The 25064-nt window shown below is 49.1% G+C and overlaps 1 protein-coding gene across 1 annotated transcript in view; it reads right to left on the bottom strand.

The window, feature by feature from the left end:
* The window catches only part of KIF5C (kinesin family member 5C), a 64496-nt gene extending 39995 nt beyond the window's left edge, over positions 1–24501 (bottom strand). The window contains exons 1-7 of the mRNA XM_035330923.1: positions 24208–24501; positions 12345–12435; positions 9235–9308; positions 4757–4861; positions 2351–2399; positions 1451–1506; positions 874–961 (exon numbers count right to left, since the gene is read on the bottom strand). Coding sequence (XP_035186814.1) covers positions 874–961; positions 1451–1506; positions 2351–2399; positions 4757–4861; positions 9235–9308; positions 12345–12435; positions 24208–24333 — 589 coding nt within the window. The 5' untranslated portion in view covers positions 24334–24501. The remainder of the gene's footprint in view (positions 1–873; positions 962–1450; positions 1507–2350; positions 2400–4756; positions 4862–9234; positions 9309–12344; positions 12436–24207) is intronic.
* Positions 24502–25064: the final 563 nt, after the last annotated feature.

Genomic DNA, 25064 nt, shown 5'->3' with positions numbered 1-25064 from the left:
AATCCTCCCTTTCCCAGGCACAGGTAGAACACAGGCAGCTACAATTGCAGCTTCTGCTTTTTCTAGGTTATGCTTGAAGTTTTCATAAAGTAGCAAAACCAAAACATTAAGAATCAGTAAATCAATCACCTTTTCCTCTGTATTTTCTATTACCATAAACTCTATTTCTGTTGCCATAATCTCACTGATTTGATCAAAGACATCTTAAAGGATTAATTGGGAAACAAGCCAAAAGATACCTGTCCTTTTTCTCATCACTGCAATGCTACCAGCTTGCATGTAGCACAGAATATCAACAAGCTTGGGACAGGTTGAAATGATTAATTTCTATTTAGGAAGATTTGATATGTTTTCCATCATGGGAACTCTGTCCAAGTTGCTGCCTCACTGGGGTAAGTCACCGGAGTTAAACAGACCAACACTGACAAAACACAGAGCACAGGAGCTTATTCTGGACCAAAAGTAATTGCTCTGCAGTCTCTGCCTTCCGTTTTGACCAAAGAATTGCTCTGAGATTTGCCTCGGAGCACACAGAACACATATACACATGCTCATTTATTTGTAGCTTTGAAGTATCAACACTGCAAGCAAGGAGAGGCATTTTGGCTTTTTTGTATACAGATACTGTCTAATGCTGTATGTCAAATCCAGGGCTTCTCAGAGTTGAAACAATCAACAAACGTCACTGAACTTGGTAAAGATGTAAAAAAGGAACAATTCTATTAATTTTTAAATGTTAAAATCTGCGCTCCGTTAGATCATTCACATAATTAACTCACCATACTCTGCGACCATTAGGAATGCGTGTACCACCAGGAAGCAACAACAACCACCCACACCCTGCAGGCAGGGAAGCACCCGTAGAATACCTACTTGTAACAGCCACATGGCGGTTAGCTTTCCCTTCGTCTATCACATCCAAAACCTCTTCAGGACTAGACACAAATCTTTCTGTACAACCCTGGAAATACGCAAATCAAACACAGCAGAGTTTAGAAGCACACCGGTACTCAAATGCTGTCAAGAAGAACGTTTAGGACGGATGGATAAGCAAAAGAATCATCAACATCCCATATGATCGTGAGCAAGGCAGCGGACCAAAATTGCCTCATATGATTCTCAGGAGGACTTGATAGGATAGCTTGAGAGAGTATTTTTCTCTTTCGTACCCAACATGAAATGGGAATTGGAATGCTTAAAATTTAACACCACTGTAACAAACTGTGAATGTTTGAAGTCAGCAAAATAAAGCAAACAAATGATTCAACCCCATTAATATTTCAGGAAACTGTTTAAATTCAGGCCCTACTGCTACTTGAGCATTCAAGACTGAACATGGGTTGAATCATCTCAGCAAACACACCGAGATACAAACGGAAATGCGCAAATAAATGCATACGTTGGTAATCCGCGAAAGAATGAAAAACTGAGCAACAAATTTGCCCTGTACCTTAACATACGGAACTCTGTTTTTATCTTCATGTACAGCGAGGTTTGTCTTTGACACTAGAAAGAAACAGGGAGATGGTGAGGAATATTCCACAGGCCATGTGTGTCAGCTATACGCCTGACAGGCAAATGCAAATATTCTGAATATATTACATTTGTAAATAAGAGCACAGTCAATCCCTAATCCCTACCAACTATCACAGTTTCTGTATGCAAATCTTGTTTCTTTAAAGGTAACTTTAAGGAACAGACCTTTGGTTTATGGCTTGTATTAATGCAAACAACACAGGACCTTTTGGCTTTCTTCAAAGCAACAAAAATTTCAGAAAATCTCACTGGAATTAAAAAAAAAAAAAAAAAACAACTTGAATAGATGTTCCTGTCTGTGTTACTGTTAGCATCCATGTCTCTGTCTTCAGTCCGATTTAAAAAACCATAGGTTACTTTCATTAACGTAAGGCACACATACAAAGGTATCTCCCAAAAAACTCTACCAAAAGGAAGCAAAGCAAAGCACCAAAAAAAAGGGGGGATAACTTGAACCGAAAGTATCCTCAATTTAAAAAAGGGGGAAAAAAGCTATTAAAGTTGATGTTAATTACAGTCTCACTATGAGAATATGCATTCCCACTGCAGGGTGTGCTAAAATCCAGCGGTGGTTTGCAAGGCTCAGAAATAGCCCCTTCTGTAAATCTCCGTACTCCCTGATTTACAACCAAGCTAGCACTGCCAGAGTAGGTTCACAACAGTCAGATGACTTAAACTACAGAATTCTCTTTCAGAAACCCAGTCACACAGCTTCAATTTAAATCATTCAACGAAACTGAGTCAACACTTAAGGGGAAAGAAAGCAGTAGAGAAAACCAAACACCGGTTAGTACATAAGAAATGTGGAACTTACCATCAAGCAGGTCCCTTATTTTGTCCAAATAAATCTCAAAGTAGGAAACCTAATTAAATAATCATAAACATTCCAATTAAAAACATGTTTCTACCTATGCTTAAATACATGTCAAAATAAAAAGCACCAACCTAAGGATAAAACCCATCTCCCACATACTTTGAATTACACCTTGCTCGTGAATGTACTTTGTATTCTTACATGATTGACATGGGATCGACCTTTCTCTATTTATCAATGATTCATCAGCAAAGGACATAGAAAAAATCTAAACGTCCTCATTATTTTTTGACGCAGGCAAAATTGACATAAATATTGAACAGAATCCACACAACCTGTCTAATATCGTATTGCTACAGCTGCATCACTCCGAGGGTACAGCCTGACAAGCGCACGAGGCACAAAGTGATATTCACCAGCACAAAAGCACACAGCACGTTCAGTGGTTTCACAAACCAGCAGCACAAGCCCAAGACACATACAATAAATTAAACTTTTCAATGAAGCATATTGTAAAAGTTCTTTCCTGAATCAAGTCTCAACAAGCAAATGAAAAACGAGCTTTTCTGCAGCAAAAAGAGACAATTGTCCTCCAAAAAAAATGTTTAAGGAGAGGGAGAATGAATGAATGACTATCTACATAAAAGGGCATTCAACTCCGACAGAAGCAAACAGAAATGTGCTATGGGGTGGTGCCGAACTGCACCAAAACTGAGATTTATCCTGGGATTATTTGGCTAACTAAATACGAAATGGCTAAAGTCCAGGTATCAGTAAATTCTAGCCACCTAGTAAAGTATAATTTCATTTCATGCGAAAATAAATTACATATAAATATATAGATATGCTTAAAATTGATGAGTTGATCTTCCTGCGTGATAATTACTATTAAATAAAGACGTGTTTCAGTTTGGGGCATTTGCTTCGTCTGTGTCCCATTTAAAGCCCTCTCCTGGACCACTCATTTCACCAAGCTGGTTCACCCAGATTCATCTCACGTGCCTTACTGTTATCCTATTAACACACTGCTGGCGAGCGGCGTACACAGGAGATATTAAGTTCCCTTCCCTGTTCTAAATGAGTCTCTATTAAAGAGGGAGAAAAAAAAAATTATATTAGCTTTCAAAGTTGGCTTAGTTATTAAGAGAGTGTGACAGTCTGGTTCCATTCTCGCTCCCAGCGACAGAACGTGCCTCCCTCTAAGTGACAGCTCCTTGTATAAGCGCTCACTCATTCACTGCTACTTAGGCAGCTTTTCTGTTACAATATTCATAGATGTCAACCATGATAGGAAAGCGCTGAAACAGTTCGGGGCTGGCAGAATGTGATGTATAAAATGATAATCTTCTGCTGGGACAGGAATTTGCTATGCCTGGTGTCGTTTACAAGGGGGTCCCCATCTGCTGGTATCAAAATGCTATCGTGTAGAATAGCAATAGGTACAGGAGCCTTTTATGGATGATGAAAAGAAATCAGTGTCACTCCTTTGGAAACCATTTTCATGAAAATTCATAGGTGTCTCTTCTTAAGGAGCTCAATATTTTACGAACTAAGGTCTGTTAAACTATTTAGATGGTTTATTCATACTTCATAAGGCTGCTTCTTCCGTCTGTACTTCATGAGCACGCATGCGAACAGGCGCTGTACAAAGTGACCTGGTCCTTCCAGGAGATCAGCAACTTGTTCAGAGGTACTCTGCCAGGTTGTCAAAAAATTCATGCCCAGAAGTAATCTTCCTCTAACCTTCAGGCACAAGAGGGACAGAGGAGAAGAGCTCCCCGGGAGCTGGATGAACAGTAGAAACTAGAAGGTCACTCAAAGGATGTGAGAGATCGTGTGTTTGGCATCACAACAGGGAGAGGGAAAATCCTATTAGCTGTTCCAACTGAAACCAAGTCCATCATCTTAAGGAGCCCATCTGTAAAAATGACTTCTGAACATCTTTTGGTAAAAATGCCTAAAGCCATCTCTCCTCCATTTCAAATCCACATGCTACAGAGGACATCGTGTCCTTGAGGTAGGAACAACACACCGGTACCTCTCAAACGCCATGCAGATGAGTGGCATTTGTGGTTATAACTAGAGGGGCTGTAGCACAGCCTCTGGAGAAGTGAAACAATCACGTTCTCATGATGTTTTCCTATCCTGCTGACTAGTCTACCAACAGTGGTGAAAGCAAGCAATGTCCTTGCAAACCTGATCTGAAAATACACACAAAAATTCTGAAGGCTACTAATTGCATTGGATTGTTTCCTATAAATGTCCTCGGTAAAGTACCAGTTGTTTGAATCACAAAAAGGGGAAAGGAAAAATTCTGCAGCCAATGCTATGCCAAGAACGCAGACGGCACATCCAGCACAGCTTCCTTTCACCTGGCCCGTTACGTAACGTGTCAGCCCGAATTACCTTTATGTGAAACTCCAGGTTTTCATCCATGGAATAGATGTGATCAAAGATGTCGTGTGCAATTCTTGGAATGATTCCCATTAGCTGGGGGTCATGCAGCTTCCCCTGCGGACGCAAAAGCAAACTGTCACTTGGAAAGCATCGCTCTGGCACAAGAGAAGAGAAAGCCTTGTTCAAACACACCTTCCTATGGCGGGGCTCTGCAAACACTCCTGCTGCTCCGTGGGGATTTGCCTCATGTAAGTGCACATAAAAGCTGGCAGAATGACTCGACATGTTGGCACTCCTCACCCAACAGGGCACCTATCTGTTTGTCAGCCCCTGCCTCTCGGGAAGCACGCTGTCCTGCAGCTACTTACACCGCCACGCTCTGGCTTAAGGGGGAGGAATAAACACAAACGAGCCAACCTTACGATTACAGGTGCTCCCTGCTAAAAGTCAGCTATTTGGAAACATGTTGGAAACAAGAAGCCTTAAAGCATCTCCCTTTTCTTTCGCCAATAAAAGCTAACAGGAAAGCTGCATTGTGGGGACTTGGGGATTAGAGTAATATATTCTGATTTGAGCCTGCTCGGCCTGCTGCCAGAGAACCGTGCCTTACAAACAGCACTGCTCCCCGCGTTGCTTTGCACAACTGCCTTCCTCTGTTCTTTGAAGAACTAAATATTAAATAAAAACAACAAGTGCCCTGGCTGCAGGGCTCCTTTCAGTTGCATTGCTCGTTTTGAAAAACCTCGGGTACAACAGGAAAGCTAACACCTGCTGAAAACGGAATAAAAATCCTAACCTGAAATAAAAACCCTTTGTGACTACAGCATACGTGGGACTGTTATTTCTACAAATTTACTGAAACCGCATAAATACACAATAAGAAGCATTCTGGTAAACTGTCGTAAGACTCCATCAGAGCACTGGGTCTGGAAATCATACTTTACCTTCTGATCTCCAAAACCTCAATGCTCCAAGTATTACTGACAGCATCAGCACCATCAAGCATCTTACTCCAAATCCTGGCAGGGAATTTTAAAAACTCTAATGGGTAGCCATACAATTCCAAATCATGGGAACTCAGATTTCATCGGGAATTGCTAAAAATGATTAAAGAACAGGGAATTTTTAGCACCACGGGAAGAAAGTCATGCGTGCAGACGTCTCTCTGTTGTGCACGCCCATGACTGAGGTGGGTCACACCAACCCCTTGCCCGAGTTCCTCAGCCCTTACTGGTGTACCATAGCAGGGTCTTCCTGGGCATCCCCATCCCTTCCTTTATGGTAAAGCTGGTGAAACGGAAGTCTGCTTCCGAGCATTAACCTTGGATGAAGGAAATTTAACATGAAGAACTGACACTCTCTCTCTCCCTCTATCTCTTGAATTGAAAGCAATTACTAAGCTTCTCCCTTTGAACTACAGATCTTGGAGGGGGGAAGGGGCAGAAAGAGAGCAACCATTTACTTTGCTGACTGCCTTCCCTACACAGCAGCACTCAGCTGTATCTAAACCAGCAATATTTTATTCATATCATACAAATAACATTAACTTCTGCAGTGGAAATGCTATACCATATAGAGCATCCTCACAAGCTCCGCAAAAGCTAAGTAGTCCTTGTTGTACAATATATGTTGTCCAACTGCAGACCAAGAAAACGAAAAAGAGGATGAGGAATAAATCCCTGATGGAGAGGAAAAAAATCCTGTTAGCACACTCAGAACAAACCCCAGCTCTTTGTTTTGCCAGCAAAGACGTCATTGCACAAAGCGTTGCATAACGGAACTAAGCTGGTAGTGAGCAGACACCAGAACACACCAACACCATTCGTTCCTCCTCGCTGGAGAAGTCCCTGACGTCCTACCAAACCCAGCTGACGCCCCACCCGGTGTTACTGCGCAGAGATAGCTTTCCCAAAGTGGATAAAGGAGCTCTTCCTAAACTTGGATAAGCAGATTTGTTGGTATTTCTCCCCTGCTCACATATGCAACCAAAGGCGTGTCCCCACCATAAAGCGATGTAAGATGCAAGAACCCTAAGCTAGCAAAGGCAGCTACAGAACCAGAAACACATTTAGTGGAAAGGGGGTCTCTTAGAGCGTGCCTTGGGTTGCTAGCTCAGCCCAAGAACAGCACGAATTCAAAGCTTTGTCATTTTTTCCTGCAGAGAGGTGAGTCAAGTTGGGTACCTCTGCCCTGTGCTCCGCTGCACCAGGTAAACATATCCCTAATCACTGCCTGGGCTCCGAGTAGGTGACAACTCATTCAGTTACACGTTCTCCTAACCTCAAGTAGCTCTGTAATACATGCACGTTCCACTAAAGTGAAAAAGGTGATTTGTAAGGGATGATGAGGTGTGCATGGAACTCCACCGCTGCATCTGCAACTTTGTGGGCTTTCTCACCATTTAAGTCGGGTTGGTGAATCAAAAATGGATTCACTGCTTTAAGAACCTGTAACTCCAGCACTCCAGGATACATTGAAAAGCAATTGGTTTTACTTCATTATGAATGGACATTTATTACATCAGTAATTGTACAGAGACCATAAATTGGAAGGGAAGGGAAAGGTAATGGTAGGCTATTCACTGAGAAACCGGAGCGAACAAACTCTCACGGATTTATCTGTGACCTCGGAAAGCGTTTGGAGAAATGTGCCACTGCTGTCAGGCTGACATTGCAGTCAGTAAACACTCCCAAAGCACCAGGACAGGGTTCTCTGCTCATTAAAGCCTCTCATTTTAATAACATTAATTTCCACACTTAAACATAGCCGGAGACAGCAGCTACTGATGTGTAACAATTGGTTCAGGGCTGTTTTATTTCAAGACGTTGACACAACTACCACCTACAGGGACTTACTATTGAAAACTCTGCTATAAGGTCAAAGCCCATCAATATAACCTTTGGGAAAATATATATACATATGTTTTTAAGAAGGTATCTATCCTGCTATGCAGCTTGGCAAATGTTTTGTCTAGCACAGGAGAAAGGCCCGTGTATGTTAGAAAGCCTTTCTTGGTTATACTACCAGGTCCTGGTTAAGCTTCACACTGACACTCTGAAGCATTCCCCATCTCACAGAAAATCCTCCACAACAGCTTTACCTACAGGATTTAATATTTCTTCAACTTCAGACTATCTTTTTCCTCCACAACACACTGTAACAACATTACAAGAGGATGTTAGGTTAAAAGAGGGATTAAAACCCAATACAGACTTTATTCCGCTTTAACAATGACAGCTTCTTCTTTATTACAAAAAGTAAAACAGACATTTTTCTACAGTAATTTTCTTTATCACAGCTTGTAATTCTGAATATAAACTGGCTTTAAGAGATCTTTCCCCATGCCGCGTGGAAGCACCAGCTCGAGCCCCGCAGACATTTTGATTTAAGTACATCGAGCGGGTGGATTACTCAGTCGCTGCGCCATCTGTGAGGGCTGAGCTAGTGATTTCCCCGGCCCCACTCTCCAAAGGAGGCAAGGACAGACTTAATTAGACATGAGGCATCAGTTATTGCATCCTCCAGGAAAGGAGCAACTGTGGCAATTGAACAGCAATTTCATCAGGGCCTATTGCCTCTGGAGAATATTGCTTTCCCTCTCCTTCAGCCTTCGGGTTAGCTAGGTCAGCCGTGTTAATCATGTAGCAAAACCATCTGATGCTGTTAAACAAATGAAAGCTCTTCTTTTTTTTTTTTTTTTCCCTTTCATTTCATTTAGCAGTGCTTCGTTGTAGATTTCCAGTCGAAAGTTCAGAGATGAAATGCTTTAAGGAACACACACAGCCTGCAAAGTGCAGTGCTGGAACAATCCCATGCTAGGATTAAACCTCTGAATAATCCCCCTGTTACAGGAAGAGACCAGAATATCTGCATGTCTCTAGCAGAACAGCGGGGGGGGGGGGGGAAAAAAAAGGAACCATACACGTGTAAAAAAAACTGCCCCGTTACACTTCATGTCGCAGAAATAGGAACAGAATTAGGACTTGAGCCACCAGGAGCCGGTACTCTCCTCCCCCAGAGCAACAATTTCCAAATTCATCAATTCATCCATCTGTGCCGCAGCACGCGAGTGGGATTCCCAGAAGAGGAACACAAATGAGAAGACCAACAACCAAGGCGTGTGTTTTCACCGTCCTGCATGCAAGGGCACCCTACCCTTACTGCTGCCTTCATTTGTGGGTTAACAAATCTCACTCAAATCCCTTAAAACCGGGCATATCTAAACTGTTATGTCAAATACGGACAAGGTATAGTTAATGCTTTTCACCCACCACTTGTTCATTTAGCTAAATACCTGTAGAGGGCTCTGGAAAAAGCTCCATATTGAAAGAAATACTACAGCTTAAAAAGCAGCAGAAGCTAAACATACCTACGCCTCCTTTTATATGCCACTCACAGCTCAGTGATCCAGCTAGCTGCTTTGTTCGAGTACGTGGTACGTATAATTCTACCTCTGCTACCAAACTGATCTAACTTTGCCACCGTACCTCCATAGTATGCGTTTTTCCCGATGATGTCTGGCCATAAGCGAAGATTGTACCATTGTAGCCTTCAAGAACATCTGCAAGAACGAGGACAATGATTACAACTCGGAATGACATCTTCAAGCTGGACCATCAGGGCTTCCTAAGTCTTCTAAAATGCTGAAGCTCAAGCAGAAAATAGTTTGTGCAATAAAGAATGGAAAAAATACAATGCAACTAGCTACCGTAAGGGCAAAAGAAATCAGAGCCAGATTTAAATTACAGAATTGCAGAACCACTGGCATCCCTCTCAGTTGCTCGAACAAATAATAGTAATTACAAAAGGACAGTGTGCATTATCCAATATACCGGTGTAACATGGAAAAGAGAAAACTTCAGTACCTGCATTTTAAATCCTCACGTACCACTCAGTTAGACAACTCTTAATTTGATCTCCCCGTGCACTTATGTAGATGATCCAGATAAGAAGAATTAAATAAGGTGCATTAGAAAAAGAAAAAAAAAAATGAAAAAGGAACAAATGTGAAAAAATAATGAGAGAGAAAAACCAGAGAAAGATGATTTCAAAGACAGTGAATAAATAAAAAGGAAAGGATTAGAGATATTTTTCAGAGGGAACCATGACATCAACCCACGTTTCCTCTACAGCAAGACTGAATTAGGATTTTGGAACTCATGATATGGAGAAGGGGAGGGAGGGACCGCATGCAAGCAGAGGTTAGACCTCCTGCACAACAGAGCAGCGCGTGGGCAAAGCTCCCTGGAACCTGAGAGCAGTAAAGGAGGGACCCGTAAGGGGACCTGCAGTCTCCCATCATACAAACTCAAGAGCCAGCCCACTTTAAGCCAATTAAAATCACATATGCAACTTTTTTCCATGAGGCCTATCGAGAAGGTAAAGCAAGTGTTCTGAAATGTCGCAAAGCGAGGCGCTGCGTTCACCCCAGGTAGCAGCACACAACAGCGGCACCCTACAAGGTGCAGGTCACGTTGAGATGCCACCTCTGACCCTGCGGTCCTTCACTAAGAAGGTCGGCGGCTGGCAGAGGAGAGAATATTTCTGTTGCAAGGCTTTCCACGTAACGGTGCTAGCTCCCCATCTGCCAGCTGACAAAGAGAGGAGACAGCCCCTGGTGCCCACAGCCTGCTCAGAACGAGGGAGGGAGCGGGGAAAAAACAACAGATGAACCAAAGCGATCCCACGAAGATCACTCGGGATCTTTCTGTGATTCTCTCCTCTCGGGACACACACGCACAGCTGCTCGCACGTGCCCTAACGTGCTCCAGTGCTCAGCACTGTAGATCTGCCTTGGGCCACTGTAGATCTGCCGTGGCACAATGTGTCATCGAGCTGTTTACTTAAGCCTGCGTCCATGTCCTCTGCTGCTAAAAAACGCATTTACATCGTTCTTGTTGTCAACGTCGTTATGATAACCAGTGTTTTAGGAACTGCCAGGCCAGCTGGCGCTTCCTGCAACAACATTAATCACAAGGAAGCCATCAGGCGTTTCTTGGGAGGACAATGAAATCTGCTAACAAATGGTAACCTTGAAAAGCTCTCTGAAAAAGCTTTAAATACTGCTTCAAGTGGTCAGGCACTCAGCTGACACCCCCACGTAGTAAATGACATTGCGGTGGTCTATAGAAACAGCACAGGCTGTTTCACGTCCTTCCCTTTATTAGGCTTTGAACTGAAAATTCAGGGTAAGGAAACGTAAGCCCAGAGCTCGAGAACATCAGTCCAGGAACCTCTGCTCTCCCTCAGTCCCTCCCCCTGGCTTTCACCCTCCTTCTTTCCCCCTTCTTCCCCATCTCTCCCCTGTTTTCTTTCCCTTTTTCTTTACATACACGAGCCTTAGGAACCCAGCTTTAGGAGGTCAGGCTTTCCATTTGGGTAATGGAAAAACCTCAGGGCACTGATTTAGGCCTTCCAAATTGCTCTCAAACAGCTTTCCATTTCTCCCACCGTTTGCAGAGGAAGCCAGCCTCAAGAGGTGATGCAAACACCTCCTCGTAAGCCCCCAGACAGCCGTGTGTCGCTTCAGCCACGCCAGCAAGCGTTTGTGAGCACGGCAGCAGAAGCCACCACAGCCTTGCCTGGCTTCCACGCCTCTGTAACATGGAAAGAGTTTGCCAAGCTTCTCCAGGTTGAGCTGCGTGTCAGCAACGTGAACAATCCCCAAGCCCCCCCAGTTTTTACCGAAGGCTCACCCAGCTGAAGCCAGAATTGCTTTAATTAGGCTCCCCTCCGAGGGCAGGCGGCTCGAATCTCATGACTCATTTCCTCTCCGCAGCATCAAATAATTCAGCTCCTGGGCCTCATCCCATTATCTGCAACAGGCACGGCAGCTTGCCCGAGGCCATCCGAGCGAGCCAGCCGCGTCCTGTGGCACAACCCCAGGGGTTTGCACCAGGAGGGGTCACCCAGGGCCCCCCTTGGGCTTCCCACACGAAATGCTCCTGAGCTCTGCAGCTCCCGCACCCTGAGCAGCCCCCACCTCCCCCACCACGTGAAGCCCTTGGTGTTCATTACAGGCTTGTGTTGCTCTAAGAGCATGGTCCTGACCAGCTCCGACACCATTCCCACTATGTGCGTGCTTGGATTTACAAAGAAAAACCTGAAGGGATGGGGCAGCCACAGCTTCTCTGGGCAACCTGTCCCAGTGCCACACAGCTCTCTGAGTGAGGAATTTCCTCGACTCCAACCTAAATCTCCCCTCTTTTAGTTTAACACCATTCCCCCTTGTCTTGTCGTCCTCTGGCTGAGCAAAAAGTTGCTCTCCGTGTTTTTTAAAGCCCCTTTCAGTACTGAAAAGCCCCAGGAAGCACATGCTTTTTGGTTTTTACCATATACCAAAAAAGCAAGCATTAGGGTGGAATGACAGTCATACACAGAGAAAGGGAGGAACACCTACTGCAACTCCTTCAGCGCTTTTGCATTAGTTTTTCTACACAAATACATCCCCAAAAAAAACCCAACACCTGGAATTAGTAATGACGAAGCTCCAGTACAGACAGCTAAACGTTTATTATCCTATCTTTAAATAGTTTGAGGGACAGGCAGACACATTTGTCCCTCCCCCAGCATGGCCACAAACAAAGGCAACGCCTACCTTTGACAATCGGCTTGGCACAGGCATTATAGACTTGTTCCTGGGTTGTGTTCGGAGGTAACACTCTGTCGAAGACATAGGGCTTCCCTTGCTGCAAACAGAACAAAGACGTGGTAAGAGAAAGAACACTGAACACCGTCTTGCAGACCCCGCTTAACAGACTCCCAAAGGGGGAATTATCCATACGAACACATGCCAAAAGCTTGCTCTTGGGTACTGCAAAACGGGGAGAGCCAGAAATGGCAGCGGAGGCACTGAGAGCTCCGCAGGTCCTGCAGCAAACTTCTGCTGAGCCCTGGCTCCTGGTTGCTGTCCTTACCCCCGCCGAGCAACAAACACCTCGTGCAGAGAGGCCTGAAACGGCATTTTGGGGTTCACCAGGGCCACGTGCAGGCTGCGAGCAGCCGTGCCACAGACCCACCCTCACTCCCAGGTAACTCCAGGACTGATGCTTACTGCGATGGATACACAGAGCACAGCAGCTGGTGCACACTTCAGACACTCCCGATTGCTCTTTGTGCCAGCTGCAGGTGGTTCCAAGAGAAGCACCCATGAGAAGGCTATGAAGAGGTTTGCTCGACACTTACAAGACAAATCAGTTTGTAGGACAGCAGCCCGGCTCCTCACAACTCACTAAAAACAAGCGAGCCACGTGCATTTAAAATCCGATTCCTTTCTTCCAACTAAGCGGACGCGTGGCATCTTTCTTGCCCACGAGCATTTTTCCCAAACGTAATTCAACTTGAACCGAGTATCAAAACCAGGAAGATCCCAGCCACGTTAGAGCTTACTCGGGAAAGTGACAGGAGCTAAATAATACCAGGAGCTAAAAATAACGTAAAAAAAAAAATCTCAGCCCTCCTGAATTCGGAAACGAGCAGCAGCCCGGCGCTCAGAGCAGCACGCTAGGAATTAGGGCCTCAAAGCAGGTTTGTGATTAATTCCCTGGGAGATCTGGGGAGGTCCTGGAAGCGGGTCTGCCATACTGTGCGGAACGGCACCGCCCGCTGAGCTCAGGGGTAACGGAGCCACGTGGAACGGGGGAGCCGAATTAATGGGAAATCGCTTCCCAGCTCGTTTCCACCATCACCGTGAGCGCTCGTGTAGGAGAGGCTGTATAAATAAATGATACGTCATTGCAGGCCTGGAAGACGGGATTTCTCAAAGATCGGAAAGCAAACTGTTCCCAGGAGCAATTCAGGTTTCGGGCGGAGGCCCAGCCCTCGCACAGCACCGAGCCTCTCCCCCGCGAGAGGCATAAAACGAGCTTTGCCTCCAGGAGCAGGACCCCAAGCCTTCCTCCCTCTGGAAGCGTGGGGGCCGCCCAAACCTGCTGAGTGCCGCATCAAACTTGCCCCGTTCCCAAGCAGAAATAGCTGGCCCTGCAAATTTCCCCTGGAATCTGGGAGGCCAGGGATAAAGCACAAGGAATACTCAGGACCTATCCCACTCTCCTGAGGCCACATCCCTGCAGTGACGCTCTGAGTTGAACACCACGTTACTTTTGCAGAGCGGGCTTAATTATCGATCCGCCTTCTGAGCATTTCCGCGGTGCTGACGGGATCTGGCACGCGGCCGCGGACCCATTTTTAGCTGTCGCTCGCAGCAGACAGACCCTCTGACTTTCAGAAAGCGGCGCTTTGTTTTGGGCTGGACCTGCCGTTTGGGAAACGAAGCTTTGGGAATTATTCACCTAGCCCTGGAAAATGCGCTCTTTAGAAGACAAATGAATGAAATGTAAATATGGGGATGTCCCAGCACAGAGCTGGCTATTAAATCTTGCTGCCCAGCAGCATTTGCTGTCCCTGTGGCCCAGCACCGCTCCGAGGCACGGCTCTCCATCGCTCCCCAGCTGGCTCCCCCAGCCCAGGAGCTGGGGATGACCAGCATGAGGCTCCCCACCTTACCCCACAAAACTAAGCTTTAAGTAAAACAATTCACGGCTGTTTCAGCTTTGTGCGTTCCCTCCTGCCAGACCTCTCAGCTTTACCACAGCAGCAGAGCTCGAACAATCCTCGTGGGAACAGCGGGGCATCCTCTCCTGGGTGACTCCTCCTGGCTTCAGGTAGCTCGCACCACTGCTTTGCTTTCATGCCCGCTAACGATTTTAATGGACCTTTTCACGCCTATTCAGAGCGACCTTCATCACCCACTCATTTTCCTTCAGCAAAGCACTGACGAGCTGAATTAAATTAACTTCAAAACGCTGCCATCCACCTTTCAGCTAGAGATCTCCCAGCATCAGACGTTCCCGAGCAAACCGCGACCGTGGCACACCACGTCCAAGCCACCGCAGGCACAACAGGGCCTAGCGTGCCCTTCCACATCAGCGACACCGCTTCCCTGACGTCTCTTCCACAGCCACCTTCTAGGAGAAAGGCACTCGGGTTTGGAGGTAAGCTGGGTTCAAAGTTACCCCAAATCTCTCTAATTTTTATCAGGCTGCAGCATGCCTGCTAATCTACAGCACCCCCGTACATCAACAGGGTAAGAGAAATTGAGTGTACCTTTCTGTATATAAAACTACGCAAAGCGACCGTTTGGGAAGAAAAGACCAAAAAATACTCCTTTGGTAGGAGAAGATAGGAAGAAGGGTACGGTCATTCTAGAAGACAGCCCCCGCTAACTCAGAGCCTGGTGGTTTTAGGAGCAGTTGGGGACCCAAAGAGAACGACGTGTTGGTTGTCTTGTGAAAATGCAACACAGGATTTCATCCACTCCCAGGTTGTTTAGAAGCACGGTTTTTATGTCATTCAAAAAATGAGATGATTTCCTTTAAAATAATAAAAATCTCAGAACTGAAAACTACCGCAACCAAAGACACCCCAAGGGAGCTCCTAGAGCAGCAATGGAAGAGGACTCGGGCAGTGACATCTCCTGGGTGAGGAGTTACAGGAGGTGCTGGCCAGCATCTCTGCTTACCAGCAACATTTATAACACCTCTCCAACAAAGCACAAAACAGGTGCTCCATGGAGCAGCCCCAGCTGAAGACAACTCCCCCTTCACTCCGGGGCAGCGTGGTGTTAATCTCCCTCTGTGAAACCTTTCGCTTACAGATCTGCGGGGAGCTGCACGGCTCGGGAGCTTAGGAATGGGATTCTGAGCGCGGTCAGTCGTAGATTCAAAGCCACCTCAGGTCAGGACAGGTCAAAATGAAACGCGAGCGCATCGCTGATCCGTGTCACCGATTTCTTTTCGGCACGCTCCGCAAACAAAGGGTTGGAGGGAACGGGAGAACAAACGGCACCGCTGGCGCTGGAGCATCCCCCAGGCTGGACGCACGGAGTGGCAAAGAGAAACAGATGAGATGCCCGCACTGTGCGGGATTTGTTCTGCAGAGAAAGCATCTCACAGGGACCAAACTGTCAGGGTTACGGCTGGGCTGTATTCATTCGGCCTCTCTGGGACTAACCCAGAGCCACCAAGTTTCTGTGTGACCGCATCCCGAAGGTGGAGGTGCTGAGGAGCCTCGGAATTTCCCTGCAATGAGCCCGAGCTCCAACAGCCGGTGTAGGCAGCACGTCGAAGCACATGGCTCGTCCCCAGACTGAGTCCCTTCAAGCCAAGCTGTGCCCGAACACCACCTGCACGAAGGCACAGCGTTAAAGGTGGGGGCTCAGCGTCTTCCACTGAACAGAATCGTTCTCATCCTCTGGCCATAAAATGGCCCCTGGGGGTTATTTTCCTCTGCCACCAAGAACTGAAAGCGCCCTCAGGTTGTTCAAATGCCAAAATGAGCTGTGCCCGGGCCAGCTCAGAGAAGAAGATACCAGTGCCCAGCACCAGATGGAGTGACTGCATGCTCAGAGACCAAAAACTAAGCCTTACCCCTGGCGCTCTGCTCCTTGACCACGTTCCTGACCCCCTGGCAGACCAGCAACGTAGACTCGCGTCCTCATTCCGAATTCAGACACCGAACTGCAGCAGTGCCGGGAGCCTGAAGGTTTATGGACCTGACGTTTCAGCAGGACAGTAGGAGCGTGCAGTATCGTAGACACATTACCCCTTGCTGCCCCAGCCTCCTTTTAAGGAACACCCTTAACAAGGTACAACCCAAATCAGCGAGTTAATGCAGAACCACAGCCCGGCTACTTTGTACTTCCTTCTACCTTTTCCACTGCAAGGCGATGCTAAAAGAAGGGAAGGGGCAGCGCACAGCACGGCGTGTTACGAGTTAGAGAGTTACCCGACACACGGCAGTGCTGGCATTACCTCCTGCTTCACTACAGACTGGTTGCAGCCCCGATTTGTGTCGCGTACTGGAAACGCTCGGGTCTGCATCTCAGCACCTACGGCAATCGCTCCAGCCCGAGCATGGAGGAGCATTTGCAGAAGCTCCGACAGCGAGGCAGGCAGAGCAATTACCCTGCCGCCAATAACGCAGGCAAGTTGCTCCTGGCAACAAACCTCTTCAGATGGGGACAGAGGAGAGGAGCACAGCCTCACCGAAGCGCGAGCCCGTGCTCGAGCGCAGCCATTTCGAGGAGCTCCTGCCCGTCGCCACCTCTCTCCTGCCACGGTCACCGCCTGCAGCACCTGGGGCAGGGAACGGCTCCTCCGCCTGGCACGCTGCTGGGCAATGCCCTTGCTTCACAAACAAAACGCACGTCTAAAGGTTGGTTAGCTGGGGGGGTGGAGGGAGATCTGCATCTGCCAGGAGGGAACGCGCGGAAACCGCAGCCTTTCATTTGGTTTTCGATTCCCAGGTCAAAACCTCCGGCCTCCTTTCACTCCGGTGGCGCTTCTGTTGAATTCTTTCATCTTGTCTTATCTCGATTTGCCCAGTTTTCTGCCATCTCACCCGAATCAAGGTGAGCTTTAAAGCAGAGGTGGAGGCCAGAGGAGGCAGCAGCCCTTTGGGAGGAACAAAGCCACCCGGCACCTGCTGAACACAGCCGGGGGGGGCACTTGGAGCTTCAGCCCTAGCCCACGAGAGCACCAGACCCTGGTGCTCTTGTTGCTCATTACACTAATTTCCCCGTACATCTCATTACATGGAGACAAAACAGAACCCGCCGTTTTCAGTGGGATGTGCAGGGCTCACAGCTTGGCACCAAGCTTTCCATCGCCCTCACGTTCCACTTGGGGTCAGGTAATGATATGAAAACCAGAGCTTTTAATGTTCAGTTAAAAAATAAGGACTCTGTCTCGATGTAGTGAGGGCTTGGAAAGCTTCAACGGGAAACTAAAGCAGAGACCTCGGTGCTGTTTGTAACAGCCGTGCTTTTGTGGGAGCGGGGCCATGGCAGTGCCGTGCTTGGCACGTTGTCCAGAAACAGGCGATGCCCGATGCCGACGTGATCAGACAGGAATCCCACTCTCAGATTTAGCAGTGACGACGCATTACTTCTGCTTTCCCCGGATCTTCCGAGCAGGGCACAGCCTGCTCTGCCACCGGCACGCCCTTACAGCGTTGACAAGGCACGGGTCAGCCTAAATGCCTCCCCGCGCGGGCAGCAGCGCTTAGCTGCTTCTGGACCCCGTGTGGCAAGGGAGACGGAGATGCCACGGCCTATAAGGCACGGCCTATAGATCCAGTACCCATACCTCCCGTGTAAATCATGATTCACTCTCCTGTTCTCTCCAGCAGAAAGAAAGAAAAGCTGCGAAACGTAGGACTGTCAAGGGGCAGCGAGTCAGGACGGGGACCATAATCCACACATCCTCTTCTTTGCACCCACAGCAGCTGTTGCTCCTCCTGTGCAGCGCCTTACGCTCATTTGGCACCATTTCCAAAAAAAAAAAACCATCCTTATTGCTGAAGCCAAAGAGGTGTCCGCCTCCCCAGCCCTAATGGTTATCCAGCTTATAACCCCGAGGTCCCCACACCTCTTAAACCCGCGCAGCTCCGAACGGCCCCACAGCGCTGCAGCAGTTTGGGGTTGGGGAACTTCAAGCGCAGCAGGCAGAACAAGGGTTTAAGACAAGGCCCCACCTCGCGCCCTCCCCGGGAGCCAACGCAGAGCTCGCGTGGTGCTTCACAGCTCAGCAGCCACAGATGGCACTGGTGAAATAAACGGTGGCAAGGGCTTGGTTTGAAGCTCATGGCTACGGCTGTTGTATGGTACTTAGAAAATCCGGGCTGCACACGGAGAAAGCAAGGGACGGAACGAACCCTCTGTGACCAGGCTGAGCAGGCGCTTTGCTCAAGCAGAAGGAAGATGTGCTCGAGTATAGCAACATTCACTTGGCTTTTAGGTTCGTTTGCGTCGCCGAACTGCTTTCCTTTGAAGTTAAATTGTTTCAGACACCAGAAAGTGAAAAATAACCGAGCATGTATTCAAACCTCAGCCCCCAGCTCTCCCTAGCAGTTCCCAAAAAACGAGTCCGTACCAGAAAACCTCAGAGCCCTTCCAGAAGCTGCAGCGTTACCACATCTCTCTGCTGGCCTACATGCAGAGGTTCGAGCCATTCAGACCCGTGCGGCTGAGAAAAGAGATGACAACTGATGAAAAAAGCAGAGTTCTGCTAGCAGCACTGCTATAAATATTCGCTAACCCAGTGACCCCGATTCAGACCCCGGGCCCCGCACGTCCCGGGTGAAGGCACGACCTGGCAGCCCCAGCGACGCCCGGGCCCCAGGGACTCGACTTCTCTGCAGGCTGACCTTAAAAGTCAGCTTTCAGCCCCCAAAACGAGAGGTGTGGCGGGAGGTTTCAGGTAGCGAAGCACCGAAGGAATGAATCCCTTTTTGCACAGGCATCTAAGAGGACTGCCATTAAATATTTGAGCCCTTATCTCTTCATACTCCTCTCTCAGGAGGGGAAAATCCAGCACTCCTGTTTCCAGCTAGGCTCTATCTCAGAATTTGAAAACGTGCATTTTCTGGGGCTGCCGGGGGACCACTCACCGATACTGCAATGGGAATTTGGTAACAGCCACGTGCATTTCCAGAACTTCCCATAAAAAGTCAAGACCCAAAGAGGCCATAAGTACATAAATAAATAAATACCGACGGCCTGGCTCTTTCCCATGGACAGAGAAGAGCAGGAACCCATCAGCAATACCACGCCTACTCCCCCACGCCTCTGGGGCTCTGAAGGAGTCCACTTAGGATGCTTTGAGGTGAAAGTTTCTTTTGCTGTGGTTGTGTTTTTAGCTTTTTAAGCATGAAGCATTTTATAAGGGCCCTTCCCCCCTTCACAAGCCGTCCCACGGACAAGCTCTTGGTCTGCACTCGCTGAAGTTCTCCAACAGAACTGACATCAGACATTGAAATCTCACTGAGCACTGCCCTCAGCGCAAAGAAAAGGCCACCTTTAAGCAAGGACAGTTGAGGGATCCACAGGTGTGAATTTCGGGTGGCCTTGCTGCTCGGACAGCTCAGCCGACGTGCCCGCACCGAGCTAGGACTGCGTGTTGGTGACCGCAGACCCGCCAGGTACTTTGGCATCGGCCAGCGTGGAGGACAACGCGCCCATCCCAAGGTGAGCCATTTTAATGGTGACAGGAAGGACACCAAAGGTAATACCAAGGCTGTCAGCAGCCTAGACAAAGCTGTTAAGAAAACCTGAATTAAATATTCTTTCTTCCAAAATAACCACCTCTGCTTTTAGGGAAGAGTCCCCACCCCCAGAAAAACTCCTCAGGGAACCACTACAGAGCAAAGCAGATTAATATTGCACACTTTCATTTGGCATTTCGTCCTTCGCCTTATCTTGTGTAATGGCTTGCTTTCTCCTGGCACAGCTTGAAGCAGAGGAATGACGCGTGGAGATGGAAGCACGCCTCACTCCCCAGCAGCTCCTTCGCAGCACGTTGGCCTTCGTTTGGGTGGGAAGCGCCACGAGAAATCATCTCCAACGAGGCAGGACACAAAGCACTCCCAGGCTTCCCCGAGCACCAAAAAACCCGCCTGTACCAGACCGAGCGGGCACTCCCCGAGATGAATCCAAGCAGCAGTGGCTATGTAGTGCGTCCGGGGGGAGGAAAACAAGGCTGCAGCCACGCGGGAGCTGCCCGAGGAAAAAAACACGGCCCGGAGACGGCGACACGAAGCTGTGCTTCCTGCGGATGGACAAGCTGCCTTCCTCGAGCACAGCACCTACAGCTTCAGGTTCCAAAGCTTTAAGTGGGAATCCGTGGTTTTGACAGAAGGGGCATGCACCAGCACCAATAAACAGAGCTGTTCCTACACCTGAGTTCTCACCGTTTAGAAAACAGAAAAGCGCAGGCAACTTCATCCAAGCCCACATTTATCTGCGTTGACTAATCTTCCCCCATGCTCAGCACCCGTGGGCAAGCTTGAACAAACATCCTTCCCTCAAGAGGAAATTTCAGGAGAAAAAGCTTCAGTGCTTCACGGAAGCATCGCCGTGTCAAGACATAAATGCACTTTGTGGCTAATTAGATACAGAAGTGTTTCATTCTCCAGCCAGCACGCCGTAGAAAAAGAACCAGAGAACTACTCCACCAGTTACCTCCTCTGCCCGTGATCTTCTCCTTCTGCGCAAGGTCCTGAAGCAAGCCCGAAGCACAGCAGCACGCCTTAGGACAACTGCTCCTTTTAAAAGCCAAGCACATGAGCAGTTTGCTGAGTGCCTACTACGACAAAGGAAACAGAACAAGGCGCAGGAGAGCCAGCCCAGCCCAGGGGAATCACCTCGTTTTGCTGTTTCCCAAAAGCACAGCAACACGCTGTAGTTTATAGGCTTCCTCTTCTTCCTGAGACACCGAGAGGCTCGAGGTGCTGCGAGAAATCACCCAAAAAATAGCCCCAAGTGCCAGATCTGTCAGGCCCGTGCTGTGTTTCGCTGGAAACAGCCTGAGCTGGAAGCAACAGAGCCCAGAGCCCAGGGGAAGGAGCCCCGCACGCCGTGGTGCAGCATCCACAGGAGAGGAGAACACAGCGGGTTAGGGACGGCTGCAGCCGGGGTTGGCTACGGGAAGATCTCATGAAATAAAAGGTAAAACATCTCCAGCTATTCTAGTGATGGAAACAAGAGAGAATCTCTCCACGAGACAACACTGCGAATGGCAACAGAGCTCACTGCCGAAAGACGGAAAAAAAATGCTCAGATTTCACCCCAAATCCGCTACCAATTCCTGGTCTGTTTCGCTTCACAGAACACGACACCACGACACAGCACGCCCGTGGAACCAGGAGAAAGGAGGCCAAAAACCCGTCTCCTTCACAGCTCAGCTCCTCTGCTTCTTTCACGAGGAGGAGGCAGAGGGCTGGCAGCTCTCCCCTGCAAGCCCAAAGCCGAGGAACGCCCTCACGGACAGCATCCTGCCACGCACGGAGCCCTGCTGCATCCGTCCCGTGCAGACGTTGGGAACAGAAGCGCTCGGGGGGACGGGGAAGGAGGGCACGGAGGAACTATCGGCCAGGGACGTGCCTCAGGCACCCACTGGGGCAAACGGCTCCACGCTCTCCAACAAGGCTGTAAGAAGGAAGCCAGCAGGAAAAATGCACTTCTAGGCACGGCAGCCGGCAGGATCAATCAGAAAGTCACCTTGAGGCTGCAGAGCAGCAGGAACGTAAAATGAAGCTGCAGTCTGGTGAGGCTGGGGGAGCTAACCGCAAACGCAAGCCATGGATTTGCCACGGTTGCCTTTCGCTGCCATGGTTAAAGATGAGGTACAGATGATAGGCTTCTACGTTGAAAACCTTGAAGTAGAATCAAAACACACTGGTGTTTTTCCTCTGTTGATCTTCCGAGCCACAGACAATCTTCGGTAAGGCATTTTCATCTTCCTGCTCTACTCAGATCACCCCTGCTTCCCTGCACGTGTGAAGCACATAAAGGTCCACGGGAGAGGCGAGGATGTAAAGCAGTGGGTCACATCTCAACTCCGCGGCGTTTAACTGGTTTGAACGTGGTTAGGATGCTGCCCCGGGACTCTCCTGCTGAAGAGCTCTGAAACAGGACCAGGGGCATTGCAGAGACGCAGCTTCATTCGCGACGTTAAAGGGAAACTCAAGCCTGTTGTTAAACCTCCTTCAGTGCTGCTTGTTTTCAAGTTCTGATCTTCCATTTGTGTTGGAAAAATTGCTCAAAGCGTAAAACAGGTTAATGGGAAATGATGGTGGGAGGTTCAGAAACTGAGCATTTCCCCACAATCATCTTTTAGGAAGAAGTAAACGTGTTCACGCTCTCACGTCAGAAAAGACGTTCCCTTTCAGTAATTCAGATTTTATTTTTTCCTGATGCGATGACAGAATTCCTGGGAGCTTTTTTTGTCTGCTTGTTTTGATTCTAACAGCACCCCTTTCTTCCCAATAGTTTACGCAACAAAAATAGAAGCTGCATTGCAGTGCTTCCCGAATGCTATAAGAAAACAAACAAAAGCGTTTGGTTCTGGGTTACTTTTCTTTTCTGTGATGCTTCTGAGAGCTTCTGGAGGCTCGAATACTGCTTTTCTAAAAGGAAGTCTGCTCTGCTAGGATCCTGCACAGCCCCAGGACTCCTTCCCCCTCCCCTCCACCGCTACGCAGTCACTCCAAGGCAGCAAATAACCAGCAGATAACGCCACCCGCGCTGCCTGCCGCTACCACACTGCAGTGCTTGCAGCGCTTGCAGCCTAGCTCAAGTTACAGCACGGCCCCGCCAGCCAAGCGCTGCGAATAAAGATGACAAAGAACGTGGAACAATTCTACCTTCGCTTACACGGGCAGAACTGCAGGGAGCTACAGATGTCCCCGCATCCCCGGCCGGGTGGATCCCCGCTGAAAAACGAGCAGGGCTCTGAGGATGTGTTTTAGGAGGCAGCAGGACCGTGATGCACGCCTCCACCAGACCTGTCTTTCGCTCTGTGGATGCGGGGAAAGGCGCACCCCGAGCTTCAGGACGGATTTTCAAGATGGCAAGCAACCTCAAGACTGATCCTGCCAAACTGAACGTACATAAAAATAAACCTGTACACGTGCTTACACAAATAAATAAACAAACACATTTTCTAGCATCTCGTTAGGGATTTTTCTACACTCCCACAGCAGGAAATTGCCGGCTGCTGCTATTTTTTTTTCCTTTTTACCTTTACTAAAGGCGCTACCTCCTGTCCGCAAGACAAACACAAAGCATCACGGTTGCCGTTCTCCCAGGCAGCAGCACTTTATCCACAAAGATGCATTTTGTACCTGAGCGTTCACTTAGGTGGAAAAAAAAAAAACAAACCGATCGTGGATTCCCCTTCTTTCTGAAAAAATGACGTTGCTAAAGGGATATTTGGCTGATGGCCGAATACTGCGATGGTGGAACCAGCTGGTCGTGGTTTTTTCCAACCTTAACGATCCTAGGATGCATTTTAGTTTAGGTTTGATGCACATGAGGGCTTGCTTTAGGGGAAAAAAAAGATTAGCCGGCACGAGCTCCTGAAGCTGCATGCGGGTGATGCTGGTGGTAGGGGATGGATGGAGCAGACGATTCCCGGAGCTCTCTCCCAGCCTTTGCGATTCCAGAAAGCCGGGAGGCACGAGTACGGGGCGAGGGACTGGGGAGCCATTCCGCGGCTCCGTTTTGCCCTCGTTTCCCCTTAACTATTTCAGACGTTTTTTTTTTTTTTTTTTTTTTTTTTTTTTTTCACGAAACTCGCTGCGGACTCGAAGCTTTGATAAGCATCTTCGCTCCCTGCTGCTTCGTGAGGGAGCGATGCGCAAGGCAACCCTCGGCCCCCGGCTTTGTGTCGCCCCTCGCCAGGCTCCCCCGGTGGCTGCTGCAGCCCCCCAAGGACCCCTCTAGGAGCCCCCCAGGACCCCCCCCAAATCTCCCCCAGGACCCTTCGGCAGCCTCCCAGGACCCCTCAAGACCCCTCAGGAGCTCCCCAGGAGCCCCTCAGGATCCCACCAGGACCCCTCGGGACCCCCGTAGGATCCCTCGGGAGCCTCCCAGGACCCTTTCCCCGCGGTGCCGCACTCACCCCGACGAGCACCGTGTCCTCGCCCTTGAACTTGGGGATGAACCTGTCGCCCCGCAGCACCTCGGCCTCGTTGAGGGGCCGAAAGCGGCACATCACCTTGATGCTGCACTCCGCCGGGTCCGCCATGGCGGGGCAGCGCCCCGGCGGGCAGGTGCCGCAGCCGGCCCCGCTGCCGGCGGCCGCGGAGGGGCCGGGAGGGGCCCGAGGAGGGGCCGGCAGCGGCCGCGGACCCCGCTCGCCCCCCGGCTCGGCTGCGGCTGAGGAGGGCTTAGGGCAGCGGGCGAGCGGCGGGCGCGGAGCCGCCGCCCCCTCAGCGCCCCCGGGGCTTTGTGGCCGCGCCGCAGTCCCGCGGCCCCGCCCCGCGCTGGGCACGCCGGGACGTGTAGTCTGTCTGTCAGGCACACCACGGCCCCAAAACCGCCCCAAAAGACCCCAAAACGGCCCCACAACAGCCCCCTCCCCTTCGGGGGGAGGTTCAGCCTTTTGTCCTCGTTAAGGGTAGGGCAGTAACCTGCCCCTCACCCTTCTCCTTATAACTCTAAAGGTGTACCCAACGTGGGGTGCTTTGTTTCTGTCACGGCTGTGGCCGGGGGTCCCCTTTTTAAATGTGTGTCCTCCTTTCTGATACAGGGCTGCTCCCTGCCCTAAGAGATAGGAACAAAGAAACAGCACCGTAAGGCTGCTCTTCATCCAGGCAGTAAGGGTTCTGGCTTGTGGCAAAGGATATTCACCCTGCCCTGCTTCCCATTACCTTTATTTGCTATGACACAAAGCAGAAGGAAGAGCAAAGCCCTGACCTCGATAAATTAACAAGAAGTTTGTCACACTGCAGCCTGTGAATCAGCATCTGGGAAAGG

This window comes from Oxyura jamaicensis, chromosome 7 (assembly GCF_011077185.1).
Source record: "Oxyura jamaicensis isolate SHBP4307 breed ruddy duck chromosome 7, BPBGC_Ojam_1.0, whole genome shotgun sequence".
Classification (NCBI taxonomy): domain Eukaryota; kingdom Metazoa; phylum Chordata; class Aves; order Anseriformes; family Anatidae; genus Oxyura; species Oxyura jamaicensis.
The sequence above is the reverse complement of the archived record's forward strand: the minus strand, read 5'-3'. Positions and strand labels throughout refer to the sequence as shown.